The 16,029-nt window shown below is 38.6% G+C and overlaps 1 protein-coding gene across 4 annotated transcripts in view; it reads right to left on the reverse strand.

Annotated features, from left to right (window-relative positions):
* The window catches only part of pkp4 (plakophilin 4), a 153,508-nt gene that overhangs the window by 20,972 nt on the left and 116,507 nt on the right, over positions 1-16,029 (reverse strand). For all 4 annotated transcript variants that reach the window (XM_078228320.1, XM_078228321.1, XM_078228317.1 and 1 more), the window contains exons 12-15: positions 11,092-11,275; positions 10,586-10,703; positions 6,483-6,674; positions 5,038-5,211 (exon numbers count right to left, since the gene is read on the reverse strand). In XM_078228320.1, the coding sequence (XP_078084446.1) occupies positions 5,038-5,211; positions 6,483-6,674; positions 10,586-10,703; positions 11,092-11,275 (668 nt within the window). The remainder of the gene's footprint in view (positions 1-5,037; positions 5,212-6,482; positions 6,675-10,585; positions 10,704-11,091; positions 11,276-16,029) is intronic.

Raw genomic sequence — 16,029 nt, forward strand, 5'->3', positions numbered from 1 at the left:
CCCACTCTCACAGTATAAATCTTGTCTGATTTTCTTTGCCCTTAGCTCGGACAAAGGGTCATCCAGACTCAAAACGTTGGCTCTTTTCTCTCTCCACAGATGCTGTCAGACCTGCTGAGATTTTCCAGCATTTTCTGTTTTTGTATCCTGTTCAAGTGTCCATTACCATTGACAAATGGAACAACAAGATCAAAGTACAACAGCAATATTAGAAAACTGCCTGGCTACAGAGGATAAAAAAGGTAGTGAAGAGAGGTTCAGCAGGCAGATATGAAGAAGCCATAGAGAGATAAAGAAGAACAGAAGTTATGAGCCATCTGCAGCTATTGGGAGTTAGCGAGAAGTAAAAACTACCTGAACGAGGATATCAACTGCCTTTTTTCATGAAGTGCATCTTTTGTTGCTGAATAAATTGCCCTAATACCACTAACCTAATATAACATATCAAATGTCTCCCTGGCTGAAATGTACTTTCTGGTCCCTGAACCTCTTGCATAATGAGGTGATGGTCAGTCAATGCTCACAATACCAAAAACCATATTTGTAGGAACTGTCATTCCTACCCGATAACAGTCAGGTGGAACAGTCTTCACAAGGTTTAGGGTAGCAGGAAGCCAGATGTCAAGCTATGCCACCTGGTGATAATGTCCATATAGTTTTGGTACAGCCAATGATGGTGCCAGTTGGCTCTAGCCCTAACCCTGCGTGTGGGGTTCCTTCCCTTTCATTTGTATCCAATACTACTTAATTTCTTACTCAATGGGCTTTGGCCAGGTTTCCAATGGGCTGAAATGATTTTTGAGCCGTCCAAAGGATTGAAATAATTTGAGCCTTTCTAAAGGCTTTTTGAATTACATTCCCCAATTGTGACACTTCCCATTAATTTTGCCCATCTCATTAAGTTTTAAATATACTTTCAAATTGCTACTTCTACCACAAGTGTGCTACCTACATCTGTCCGATTTGGAACCTGGATCAGTGAAAGGTTATGCAAATACTAACATTCTGCCATTCCAGTGATATCATTAACAGTGCATAACCACTTAGAATTGACTGACAGAAGAAAATCTATTCCAATGTTTCAGATTATAGAAAAGTTGCAGCTAGAAGAGATACTCTAAATATATTTTTGATGCAATTTGACATTGCTATTAACTTTTATATTTATGTAATGTTGCAAGTGTAGACTATGAACGAAATAAATATTTTCTGCATTTTCATTGACACATCAGCATCATAACATTATCAGCAGCAAAAAGCTTATTTTTGTGAAAAAATAAACTTCAAATTCTAACAATGCAAATTTATATCTGACACATTAAGTGGTGCACAAATGTGATGGAATTTGCTAATATTAATGTAATAACAGCTCAATGAAGGATGCCTACAGAGATTGGTTTGGTCAAAATTTCAATAAATGGCTCGAGTCAATTCTGGTGTTTTTAAGCTGAAGATGAAATATATGTAGCTTTAGTGAATATCCATGTCAAACAGACCAGGTTAAGTTCTTTGGTTACCTTATCTCAAATGAAACAGGGTAAGAATACTGTAATTGGCATCATGAGTTAGGAAGCAAAGAACAAATGGCCAAAATTCCCATTCAAAATCATTTTCCAGGAACTCCCCTTAGTCTGTTTCAAAATTAAGAGAGTTGGGGGTGTAATGTCAGGCAAGAAGAGGATCTAGCTTTTATAAAGCTAGTGGTAGTATCATAGAATCTTTCAGCATGGGAGGAAGATATTTAATCCATTGTGTCTGTGTAGCATCTCTAATTCTTCACTTTTCCTCATGCCCTTTCAGATTGAACTGTTCATCCGCTTTCCTTTCAAAATATATCACAAATTTTGCTTCCACCAGTGTTACTGGTAAAGCGTTACAAGTCCTAACAACCTTCTGCAGAGAAGAAAAATTCACCTAACCTTTCCTTTCATTCATTCTTCTGGTATCAATGTTCCCTGCTCAGTTTGCATTGCTTCCACATAACGTCTGCCTCTCCCAGCTTCAGCCTTTCCTGATGCCTAGATGCACTATATAGGTGGAAGATACAGAACTTAATATATAATAGCTGGACTGAATAGCCATAATATGGAATACAAAGAATGGTGCTGTATTTATAAGTCACATTCAATTTTATGAAATGTTGACTGGAATGGTGGGATCTGGTGATTTCTGGTGGCTTTATGCAGGTGACTTTAAGTACGGTTTCCATGCCACATGCATGTTTTCTAATTCTGTTCTTGACCTGAAGTTGAGCGACTGGGCATTCCAAGATGACAGTCAACAATACAGACAGACTAAATGGAGGACATAAACTAATAAGATTTAAACAGGATACACCCCAATAATCTGCTTTATTGTAAAAACGTAATATAGTAAAGGTTACCAATTGAGTGTTCTGAAATTTACTTTAAATCAATAGATAACTCACTCATGAATACACAATATAAATCTGAGCTGTGCCAAGTACCAACAGGGAAAGAGGAAGCAAAGTACAAAATGAAGCTGCAACGAAGTTCACTACGCTACAGACATACAAACCTGATACTGCTAGGTTCAGACAGCATTGAAATTAAAAACATGGAAACATGTTCATACATCCTAAATAATAGCTTCGCACGATGGTGCAATACTCAATTTTAGTTGCTAGGTAATATTGTTCGGAAACAAGGCAGAATGTTTCAACAGTATAGATTTTAAGGAGGAAAGTCACATCAATTCCACACAGATATGGGATTAGGGTACTACAAGGCAACGTGTTACTCAAATTAATTGGCCAGATTTTACAGTGCTATAAGTAATGACACGTTCAACGATTGCCACTACTACATATCAGTGAGGCTCCACAACGTCTGAGTGTATCCGTGGTGGAGTGTATCGATCATAAAGCTGTCACGGATCAACCAATCCTACTCGAGGTTTTGTTACTCCAAATGGCAAAATGAGTGCATATTTAGCTAAACTGCCCACAAATTCCATATTAATTACAGTTAAAAATTTCACATCAGTATTCTCAGGTATGAGGTCTCCTCTCAATTTACAAGCAATTAACGCTGAAGCTTTAAAAAGTTAAAATAAATTGTTTTAATATTTTTCAACCTGAAAGCTTTTAAACATCTGTTTAAAATGTTATAGATTTTACTTTTTAAGCATGATTTGTCAGATTTAAAAAATATCACTGTTTAGGATTATAGTCATAGAGGTTTACAGCATGGAAACAGGCCCTTCGGCCCAACTTGTCCATACCGCCCTTTTTAAAAAAAAAAAACCCTAAGCTAATTCCAATTGCCCGCATTTGGCCCATATCCCTTTATACCCATCGTAGCCATGTAACTATCTAAATGCTTTTTAAAAGATAAAATTGTACCCACCTCTACTACTACCTCTGGCAGCTTGTTCCAGACACTCACCACCCTCTGAGAAAAAATTGCCCCTCTGGACACTTTTGTATCTCTCCCCTTAAACCTATGCCCTCTAGTTTTAGACTCCCCTACCTTTGGGAAAAGATATTGACTATCTACCTTGTCTATGCCCCTCAATTACTTATTTGATCAAAATTATTGTACATTTACAAAGTGAAGTGGTTATACTTTTAATTTTGTAAAATTAATGTTCACTAATGTGATTTTTAAATGCTTATTTTCCTCAGTGTTTTTTCACTGTAGCAGCTTTTTTTTTTGCAAGTCACACCTTCAGCTGCCTGTCTTTTTTGACTGAACTGCGCTGCTGATCATTGTTGTAACCTACAATGGGAGGGAATCTGACTGCAGGGTTCCCAAAATTCTTGCCATTGAGATCGCAGTAGGTTAATGCAGAGATTTATTCACGTCAGCAGCCAGTGTTGCCACTCACTGTAAAAGCCAGACCATTAATGTTTTCTACAAGACAAATGACACGCATAAACTGATCAAATGATCAGACCAATATTTTACTTTTTTACTTAGAATGCTCAAACCTCTCTTTTGGAAGCTTGTACTTTTCATAAAACTTGGGAAATGCAGTGGATTGTCACATCACACTTTCACGTTAAATTCAGCTCAGCCCAAAGAGCTAAAAGTTCTGACATTAAAAGGAGAATAAGTTGAAAAACTATTAAAACATGTGGGATTCTAGGTTCTATAAATAGGAATACAGGATGGAGAGAGATAATAGTAATGTGAAATTTATACCATTCATTGTTTATGTTCCAGTTTGAATAGTTCGTTTTATGTTAGTATAGGAGGGATGTTGAGAGCATCAAGAGGGTACGAAGTAATGCACAAAGGTGATGGGGTGGCGGGATGACAGGCTTCAGTTACGAGAATAGACTTATTTTGTCATTAAAACAAAAATGCAACAGATATTCAAGAAATTTTGATGGGTGACTGGGGGACAACTATGGCCATTGAAAGGGGGAGTTGGTAACTAGGTTGTTAAATTTATCAACTGAATGAACATAGTTTCTTTGATACAGAGCCTTGGAATGCTCTACCAGAGCATGCTGGAAATGCAGTCTTGAATTATTTTTAAAAAGAACAACTATACAGAATATAAAGTTAAATTTAACACGTAAAGTGGAACAGACTGTTTGTTTATACTTCATGAAGATTCCATATTTAAGTTCAGGTAGTAATGGGGAAAGGGCAAGGGAATGGAACCAAGTGAACGACACCTTTTGCTGTATAGCCAGCAAAGACATAATGGACCAAATGATCATCGTTGCGATGTAAAATTCTATGGTAAGCTGTAACCCTATGCAGCGGGCATGAACTTGAAAACGTTTGTAACTTTATTTTAGTTAGTTGAGAAATGCCAGTGTGAAAAAATGGAAAAAAGCATTAATACAGTAGTTGTGCTTGTCAGAGGTTGTGGCAAAATGCAAAGAAGCTTCAGCCTGTTTCTGAACCAACACAAATGGATTTAGGACTGCAAGTGTTGAAACAGTGGGTTTCAAAGATGGCTAAAAAGTGTGGTAATTCCTAAGGGCGTTACTTTGATGGAACAGAAAAGTGCTCAAATTTTTATTTATAAATAGTTATATGTTATATATTTTGGACATACCTTCCAGTTTCCTGCTGATAGGTTCTGTAGAGATCCAGCAGATCCTTCCAACGTAGCTGGGTTTGAACTTTCAGCAAGAAGAGTGAGATATGGTTTCACTATTGATGGATGCCACAACATTTCAACTCCTTTAGGAGATTTAGAAAATCCAGGGATAGGACCTACACCATCCCACTGCAAATAAAAATACTGGCTTAAAAGCAGCAGGATCTCTCAAATTGCATTCTGCTTGCAATTGAAAGTTAATAATTCAGTTGCCCAAGATTATACCACTTGGCTATGCATTGCTTAATTCACATTATGGTTACGGTTCCAGTCGATCTTACTACTGAACAGGAGATCCCAGAGTGGAACCCTGCCTCAAAAAGCCTTAACTTTTACTTGTTTTAAGAAAATGTGGATGAATAGAGTCACAGAGCAACCAATTAACTTTCAACAACAAAAAATATTAAACCTAAAAAGTTTGACTATAATACAATACATCTTAAATCCCACGTATCTTCACAAATGTACACAGATTTTATGGACAACACAAATTACAAAACATATCTTATGCTATAATGTTCTCGGTAAGCACACACTCCCTTTAAACCCACAGGCTAACTATGGTCAGACACACTCCACTCTGAAACCAAATGGCCAATGCCACCCGATTGAACATCTGTGGATTTCTCCTCAAATCCACCCAGATATGAGCATCAGCCTGTTCAGTCTTTCCTAATAAATGTATCCTCTCAATTCTGCTATTATCCTTGTAAATCTTGTTTTGCACTTGAAAATGCTAGTGTCTCTATATCCTTTTCATAATAATGGAGATCAGAACGATGCATAGTACTCCAAGTGTGATCTAACCAGGGTATGATGTATATTTAACATAACTTCTCTGCTTTTCAATTCTGCCCTTCCAGAAATTAACTCGTGTTCTGCTTGTTTTTTCTGAATAGCCTTATTATTCCGCCCCACTAATTTGTGATTTATGATTCTTTACCTCGAGATCCCTTTGTCCTCTACTCCATTATTAGCATAGCAGGATGTGGCCTCTTTATTCTTTCCACTAAAAAGCATCGTCAATTATACACCTAATCTGCAAGTTTATTACTTTGTTGCATTCCCCCTTCATGTTCCATCCACCTCAAATTTGACACCTTCTGCAAATTTTGAAAATTCCCAAGTCCTCCACCTGTTGATGTTCAAACTTGGATTAACTTTGATCATGACTGGTGTGTTCAGCAGAGAATATATGATCAGAATATTAAGGAAGGCTTGCAAACTCTAGATTTTTTAGTGAAGACTTTAGTCACACATTGCGGTGACTGTTTTGTGTTCACAGTCAATTCGACCTTCTTGCCATTTTTAACACTATCATGGTGCCCCACAATTTATTTCAATACCCATTAGTTTGTTTTTGGTGCTTATCATAGTTTCAGTGAGGGGCAAACTTTTACCTGATCTTCCTGGGGTTCTTTTTTTTTCTTTTTCTTCTTCTTACCCCAACAACCAGTCTCAGCGTCTTTATTTGGAGAATCACTACCAAGTAATCCATCAAGCTCACTTGTTCCCATCAGACGAGCTTGTGGAACCTCTAGTTCTAAGCGATAGGACAGGTTTCTCAAGATGCAAACGCAGTTTTCAACAGTCTAAAACAACAAACATAGTTAGAATGCCACTTAGATCAGTTATATTTAAATGAACATTGTCATTTTCATCAATATTTGCCTCAGTAAGGCACAGAACCACTTTAGATTCCTGACATCAAAACTTAGCTACACTTCTTGGACAAGTTCTTCTGTTTTCGTTGGAGCTTTCCATGAAAACGCAAGATTCCAAAATAGTAAAAGGGACCTTTCATTAGATCATAAAAAAATAGCAGCAGGAGGTCATTTGGCAACTCAATCTTGCCCTGATATTTAATAAACTCATGGTCGATCTGATTGTGGCCTCAACTCCACTTTCTTGCCTGCTCCTCAATAACCCTCGACTCCCTCATAGATCAAAGATTCCGCTCAGCCTTGAATACATTCAATAACCCAGCCTCCAAAGCTCCCCAGGGTAGAGAATTTATAAGACTAATAACCCTCGAGAGGAAATTTCTCCTCATTTCAAACAGGAGATCCCATATTTTGAAACTGTGCACCTAGTTGCAGATTCTTCCACAAGGGAAAACATTCTCTCAGCATCTATATCAGTTCAGCTTCCTTGGAATCTAATATCCCTTGTGCAGAAATCTCAAGGAGTTGGTTTGCAGGTGCAGCAGGTAATTAAGGTGGCAAATGGAATTTTGTCCTTTATTGCTAGAGGGATGGAGTTTAAAAACAGCGAGGTTATGTTGCAGCTGTATAAGGTGCTGGTGAGGCCACACCTGGAGTACTGTGTACAGTTTTGGTCTCCTTACTTGAGAAAGGATATACTGGCACTGGAGGGGGTGCAGAGATTTACAAGGTTGATTCCGGAGTTGAGAGGGTTGGCTTATGAGGAGAGACCGAGTAGACTGGGGCTATACTCATTGGAATTCAGAAGAATGAGGGGAGATCTTATAGAAACATATAAAATTATGAAGGGAATAGATAAGATAGAAGCAGGGAAGTTGTTTCCACCGGTGGGTGAAACTAGAACTAAGGTGCATAGCCTCAAAATAAGGGGAAGCAGATTTAGGACTGAATTGAGGAGGAACTTCTTCATACAAAGGGTTGTGAATCTGTAGAATTCCCTGCCCAGTGAAGCAGTTGAGGCTACCTCATTGAATGTTTTTAAGGCAAGGATAGATAAATCTTTGAACAGTAAAGGAATTAAGGGTTATGGTGAGCAGGCGGGTAAGTGAAGCTGAGCCCATGAAAAGATCAGCCATGATCTTATTGAATGGCGGACCAGGCTCGAGGGGCCAGATGGCCTACTCCTGTTCCTAGTTCTTATGTTATTATTTCAATAAAACCACCTCATCCATCTAAACTCCAATGAGTACAAGCCTAAGAATTCATTATAAGACAACCTCTTCATTCCTGGAATCAGTCAAGTGAATCTTCTCTGAACTCCTTCTAGTGCAAGCATATCCCTCCTGTATAATGTATTCTAGGTATGATGTCATCATTGCCCTGCACAGTTGTAGCAAGGCTTCCATATTTTTATATTCCCTTCCCCTTGTAATAAAGGCCAACATTCCATCTGCCTTCCCAACTGCTAATTCTACCTGTATGCTAACTTTTCATGATTCATACGGCCAATCAGATCTTTCTGTACTGCAGCATTTTGCAGTCTATATACACTTACTGCAAAATGCTGCAGTACTTAAACATCATTCTTCCCACCATAGTGAGCAACCTCATTTTCAGATGTTATACTCCATATGCCAAATTTTTACCTAACCACTTAACCTATGCCAACTCCTTGGTACCTACTCACAACTTGTTTATCTGTATTTTCAGCAAATCTGGCTACAATATACTTTGCTAATTCATCCAAGTCATTAATATAGATTGTAAACTGTTGATGCTCCAGCACTGTTCCCTGTATTACTTAGTTTGCCAACTTGAAAATTACCCCTGCAAACCAACTTGGTCTCCTATCAGTATCCAGCTAATCCTCGATCCGCACTAATCATTATTCCCAATACCATGAACTCAGATTACACAGTCACCTTTTGTTTGTCACCTTATTGAAAACGTCTGGCAATCAAAAAACACTACATCTACTGGCTCTCCTTTATCCACTCTCTGTCACTCAAATAAATTTGCTTAATAATCAATCCATCAATTTCCCCAAGACAGATATTAGGCAACCAGCCCATAGTTCCCTGCTTTCAATCTCCTCCTCTTGTGAAGAGGGGTGTTACATTTGTAGTCTTCCAATGTGTTGAAACCTTCTCAGAGTCTAGGGAATTTTGCAAGATCACAAGTGCATCCATTCTCTACTTTTTATAAGACCCTCAGGTGCAGGGAACTTGTCTGCCTTTGGTCCAATAAAATTCCCTAAACATTTTCTCCAGTGATAGTGATTGCTTTAATTTCTCCCTCAGTCCCTCTTGCCCTTTGATTTACTATTCTTGGGATGCTCGTGTCCTCTGCTGTGATGACAGAAACAAAATATTTGTTCAAAGTCTCTGATATTATTAATTCCCCAGACTCATCCTTTAGGGACTTTAGGTACTCTACCTTTTTATATACATTCGTAGAAGCTCTCACTGTCTGTTGTTTTATTTCTTGCCAATTTACTCAGTCTAATTTCTCCTATTTTTCATCATTGTTTGCTGATTACCAAATTTTCCCAATTTTCTGGAATACCACAAATCTTCGCAGCAATTCTTTCAATTTGATACCATCCTTAAGATTCCTTAGTTATGAAAGTGGATCCTTCCTCCAGAGTCTTTCTTGATGAAATTATACAATATCTCCTGAAATGACTCCTATTGCTCATTTACTGTCTTATCTTTTAACCTATTTTCCTAGTCTACTGTTGCTAACTCTGTCTTCATACCTTTGTAATTGCCTCAAGACAATAGTTATGCACCCACAGTTCTCTCCCTCAAACGGAATGTTTGGAATGACATTAGCAGATCCTTAACTATAAGATCATGAATTAATGTCAACTCATTAGATATCATCTCTAAAATAGCTTGTTACCTGGTTGGTACGAGAAAGTATTGTTTTAAGAAACTGTCCTGAGTACACTCTATGAACTCATCCTCCAGGCTACCTTTGTCAATTTGATTCGTCCAATCTAAAGGATTAAAATCAACTATAATTATTGCAGTACCTTTCTTATAAGCCTCCATTTTTGTTTATGTATACCCTGTTCTACATTGTAGCGACTGCTAGGGGACCTATAAATGACTACCACTGGTGACTTCTTTCCTTTATTATTTCTTATTTCTACTCAAACTGGTTGCACATTTCCATCTTCTGAGCCAAGATCCTTTTCCACCCATGTATTGATCTCATCCTTTATTAACAAGAGTTACCCTACCTCTTCCTGAATGTCAATAGCCTTGAATATTGCATCTCTGCCTTGGCCACTTTGCAAGCACATTTCTGGAACGGTTATCGTATCATATTGATTTCTAGTTGTGCTATTCCACCTTGCAAAGTGGATCTTGCATCTGCCATTATGGAGCAGTGCTGGTGATATTTGATAAAGTCAAGGCTACATCCCTTCAGTGAGGAGATCAACAAGGATCTTCATCACTATATCAGTTGAGGACTCTACAATGAGTTCCTACTGCATTACCGATTGAGATATAGTTAGAAAATAATTTTACATGAAAAATACTTTGTTATATCTAATCCATGAGATTATTTTTGTAATTATAAAAACCTAAATTTGAAAGACTATAAAAAAGATTGAAGATATGATTACTCTGAAGTGCTGCTGATGTCTGGATGTCATATCAACAAAACTCAGTGCCTTTAAGAGAGAAATTGACACCAGGTGGGAAAACTAGGAACTTAAAAAAGATCAAATGCTTTAAACTAAATTGAATGACTGTTTACAAGAATTATGCAGTATATACAGAATCAAATTACATAAGTAAAATTATTAAATGGAGCAAATCACAAACCTTGCTATCATAATCTGCAGTGTTAACGCACATCTGGATTACATATAGTAATGAATCCACCAACCCCTCACAAGATCGGATCTTCTTCCTAGCCTCTTCACCTGCAGAGCTAAGATTTCTGCAAAATAGCAATCTTATTAAAACATAGCTCACTAACACACCCAAATAATTATAAACATTTCATTGAATTAAAGATGAAGAAACGAAACATTTTTCAAAAATGAAGAATAACCACTTGCACAAGGCATTGTGGAATTAAACTCTAGGAAAGTTGACATCTTGTTGAGTGGTGATAAAAAGGGGAAAATTGGACAGAAAATGAGTGAGAAAACAAACCAAAAACAATTTAAACTAAAAATATTTCATCTTACCTAGCAAAATCAATTCTTTGAAAACACTAAATTTTTGTACTCGAATACATAGAACTTAAAATTACTTTTAGTTCTAGCTTCAATTCTTCAATAGTCTTCTATAGTTGGGCTGAGGAGGATAATTTACTTACTTACCTCAGACATCCAGTAGTATTTCGTAGTACTAAAGATGTATGAAATTTCACTTTTCTGTCTTCATCAAAAGAGGAGCTGCTCCACCCAGAATGAGGTATCACCACACTATTTGTGAGAGTTGTTAGAGCATCACGAATAATTGGCATCTTCACTGCATCACATGAAGACAAATTCCAGAGGACTCCTAAAACATATTGCAATGTATATTAATTTCCCAGCACTTACTAGCTTAATGACTGCAGAGCATTGTTTCCCTTCTCTGTCGAGTAAACAACTCATAAATCTTCAAAATTGATTCTGAATGGGGTGGCGGGTCTATGCATTGAGATACATGAAGTAACACAATTTGTGGGACAGGTTGAATGGATCAGAGGTTCTTTTTCTGTTCATCTGAAACAATTCACAACTGACTTAGGGAAACTGGAGTATAAGTTCAACAGGATTTGCCTGATTGTCCACTGTAATTTGGGTATATGTGCTGGAGAAATGGCTTAATCATTAGTTGTGCTGTTGCTCCAAGTTTTCTGACAAATCTCTGCTGCAGTTATGGTGGACAATTAGGAGAACCCCATATAAATATCTTGAAGTAAAATTTCAACATATAAATTTGTTATCGTTTTCTTTACGATGCTGACAATAACAGGGATAAGAGTTAATTTCCATTTACTTTTTGGGAATGAAAGTTGGCATTGCAGATATTCATTTCAGTTGCTCAATGTATACAACCCCAAGAAAATTTAGAAGGCATTCTTAAAGTTCTTAGCACATGGTAGAGGTGAAATATCTGTTGTTGATAACTGCCAGAATAGCCAGGATTAGTAAAATAGAAAATCCAAATTTGCACTCAAATCTTAAATTTTGTAAGTATTTTTTAGGATGCTTTTTGTATTCTCTACATTGAACACAGACACAAATGATCTCTTCAATGCTCCCACCATTTCCTTGTTTACCATGATTAATTCCTCTGTCTCACTCTCTAAAGAATCAACTCTCACTTTAGTTACTTTTTTCCTTTTTATATACATGTAGAAGCTGTTACCAGGTCTAAAACAACCTGTTCCTGGTTGGTGCTAGAACATAATGTATTGTCCTGAATACACTATGAATTCATCTTTCTGATTCATTTAATCTATATGAAAATCACCCATGATTATTGTAGTACCTTTCTTACAAGCCCCCATTATTACTTCCTGTACACTCTGTCCTACAGTGTAGCTAAAAGCCCACGGCTATTTTAGCATGGATAGAAAATTGGCGAACTGATAATAAGAAAAGCATTTTCAGGATGGCAATCTGTAACAAAAGGAATGCCACAGGGATTATATAATTAGATATATATATATAATATATATATATTAATGACTTGGATGAGGGCAGTGAATGTACTATTATGAATTTGCGGATGACACAAAAATAGGTGTGGGAAGGCAAGTGGTGAGGATGGAGAATCAGTAGAATTTTTTTAACCACAGAGGGTGTAGAGGTTGGGTCGTTAAGTGTATTCAAGGCAGAGATAAACAAATTTTTAATCAGTAAGGGAATCAAGAGTTATGAAGATAAGATGGGAAGTGCAGTTGAAGATCATCACATCAGGTCAGACATAATCTCATTGAATATCAGAGCAGACTCAATGGGGATGGTCTTTCTTATGGGGCGATAACCTACTCACACAAGTGACTTCTTAGCTTTGCTATTATTTCTATCCAAACTGATAGGGCAACACAGTGGCAGTGGTTGGCACTGCTGCCTCACAGGACCAGAATTCAAATCCGGCCTCGGGTCATTGTCTGTGTAGAGTTTGCACATTCTCATGTCTGCATGGGTTCCCTCCGGGTGCTCTGGTTACCTCCCACAGTCCAAAGATGTGCAGGTTAGGTGAATTGGTCACAGTAAATTGCCCCTTAGTGTCAGAGGGACTAGCAGGGTAAATATGTGGGGTTATGGGGATAGGACCTGGGTGGAAATGTGGTCGGTACAGACTCGGTGGGCCAAATGGCCTCCTTCTGTACTGTAGGGATTCTATGATTTTACATCTTGATCTTTTGAATGAAGGTGATCTCTCACCACTGTACGGTCATCCTTAAGTTACAGAGCTACGCCACCATCTTTTCCTAGCTTCCTGTCCTGCTGAAATGCCAAATACCCTTGAATAGTTAGGTCCCAGCCTTAGAAAACTTACAATCATATCTCTGAAATGGCTGTTAGGTGTCATTCTATTTAAGCTTTCAATTCATCCATTTGTTACAAATGCTGTGCAAATTCAGATAGTCTTTAATTCTGTCTTTTTATCATTCTTGCAAACTCTGGTCTTATCAGCTGGTGCATTCAAGTTTATTTACTCTGTTCGTTCTTGCCAAATTTTGGTTACCATTGTCCATGTCGCTACCCTGCTTTATTTCCTTGCCCTTTTTCTTTATTTTACCATATCTCCCCTCATATGATCCCTCACTCCACACTATTTGTTTAAAGCCCTTTCTACCACCCTGGTTACACAACCTACCAGAACACTGGTCATAGCATGGTTCAGGTGAAGACCATCCGAACAGTAGAGCACCCACTTACCCCAGTATTGGTGCTGGTGCCCCATGAATTAAAACCCATTTCCACACCAATCTTTGTGCCATGTATTCAACTCACTAATCTTACTTACCCTTTGCCAATTCATGAATGAGATAAATTACCACCTTTGTGGTTCTGCTTTTTAACTGACCACCGACCAAATCAGAAAACCACATTCTAAGGGATGCAACTCCTGGAGCCAAGTGCCTAAGTAATGTTCCCCCTCCCTAATGCATTGCAAAGTAGGAGGTTCAGCCTCCAGCTCATCAACTCCGAGCTGAAGTACCTCAAGCCACAGATACATAACATATTCGTGGATCAAACTTGCATTCACCAACTCCCACATATTACAGCTGCAACACATCATTTGCCTTGTGATCCATTTTGCATATAATTAATTGTTTTCTGGATTAAATTTTAATCAATGCTACTAGTCCTGCTTGTGCTTATATTATTTCAATTAATGTTATACTTCTCCCAATTAAAAATCCCCCAGTTTAAATAAGAGAAATCACCAACCAATCACTTTCTTTCTTTCCTGTTACACATACTTTGATTTTCTTCAGAATGCCCTGAATCCTGAGACTCAAACCCCACCCTCCCATCCCAGTTCTTCAAATTCTCGCCGCTCTCTCTAGGCAACTCTATTTCTGGTATGCAACTTATGTCTTCTATAGCTACTGGGGGTTGAAAAAAGATAGAAAAAGGAGTACCCTCTTTCTCCATTGTATCAAATTCTCACATGGACCGAATTCCCAACTTCACACTTGGTTTGATTTGTTATTGTCACATGTATTAGTATACAGTGAAAAATACTGCTTGTGTGTCATGCAGACAAAGAGTACCAAACATAGAGAAGGAAAGGAGACAGTGCAGAATGTAATGGTACAGTCATAGCTAGGGTTTAGAGAAAGATCAACTTAATACAAGGTACGTCCATTTAAAAGTCTGATGGCAGCAGGGAAGAAGCTGTTCTTGAGTCGGCTGATATGTGTCCTCAGACTTTTGCATCTTTTTCCCCAACAGAATAAGGTGGAAGAGTAGGTCCGGGGAGCGTGGGGTTCTTGATTATGTTGGCTGCTCTTCCTAGGCAGTGGGAAGTGTAGACAGAGTCAATGGATGGGAGGTTGGTTTGTGAGATGGACTGGGCTTCGTTCATGACCTTTGTAGCTTTTTGCAGTCTTAGACAGAGCAGGAGCCATACCAAGCTGTGACACAACCAGAAAGAATGCTTTCTATGGTGCATCTGTAAAAGTTGGAGAGAGTCATAGCAGATGTGCCAAATTTCCTTAGTCTTCTGAAAAAGTAGAGGCAATGGTGGGCTTTCTTAACTATAGCGTCAGCATGGAGGGACCAGAACAGGTTGTTGGCCATGTGGACACCGAGAAACTTGAAGCTCTTGACCATTTCTACTTTGTCCCCATTGATGTAGATGGAGCATGTCCTCCACTGTCCTTCCTGAAGTCGATGACTATCTCCTTCGTTTTGTTGACATTGAGGGAGAGATTGTCATCACACCAGTTCATCAGATTCTCTACCTCTTTCCTGTACTCCGTCTCATTGTTTGAGAGCTGACCCACTTCAGTGGCGTCATCAGCAAACTTGAAAATCAAGTTGGAGGGGAATTTGGCCACACAGTCATAGATGTACAAGGAGTAAAGGCCTGAGGACACAGCCCGAGGACACACTAGAGCACTGGTGTTGAGGATGATGGAGGAGGTGGTGTTGTTGCCTATTCTTACTGATTGGGATCTGTGGGTTAGGAAGTTTAGGATCCAGTTGCAGAGGGAGGAGCTGAACCCCAGGCCACAGAGTTTGGAGATGAGTTTTGTAGGAATAATGGTGTTGAAGACTGAGCTGTAGTCAATAAACAGGAGTCTGAATAAAGTGTCTTTGTTATCCAAGTGTTCCAGGGTTGAGTGCAAGGCCAGGGAGATGGCGTCTGCTGTGGACCTGTTGCAGCGATAGGCAAACTGTAGTGGATATAGGCAATCTGGGAGGCCGGACTCGATTTGTGCCATGACTAACCTTTCAAAGCACTTCATAATGATGGATGTCAGAGCCATCGGACGATAGTCATTAAGGCACGCTGCCTGGCTTTTCTTGGGTACCAGGATGATGGTTGTCTTCTTGAAGTAGATAGGGACCTCAGATTGGTATAAAGAGAGGTTAAAGATGTCTGTGAATACTCCCGCCAGCAGGTCCGCGCAGGATCTGAGTGCTCGTCTGGGTATCCCACTTGGGCCAGTCGCTTTCCGTGGGTTGACTTTGTAATCTGCTCTCTCTATGTCCGTGCAGTTTGAAATCTTTCTCCATGACCTCAAATTGCACTGACCGATTACTTTAGTCTCTGGGACATTTTTGTAGTTTCAGCATAGA

Source organism: Mustelus asterias, chromosome 14, assembly GCF_964213995.1.
Source record: "Mustelus asterias chromosome 14, sMusAst1.hap1.1, whole genome shotgun sequence".
Lineage (NCBI taxonomy): Eukaryota > Metazoa > Chordata > Chondrichthyes > Carcharhiniformes > Triakidae > Mustelus > Mustelus asterias.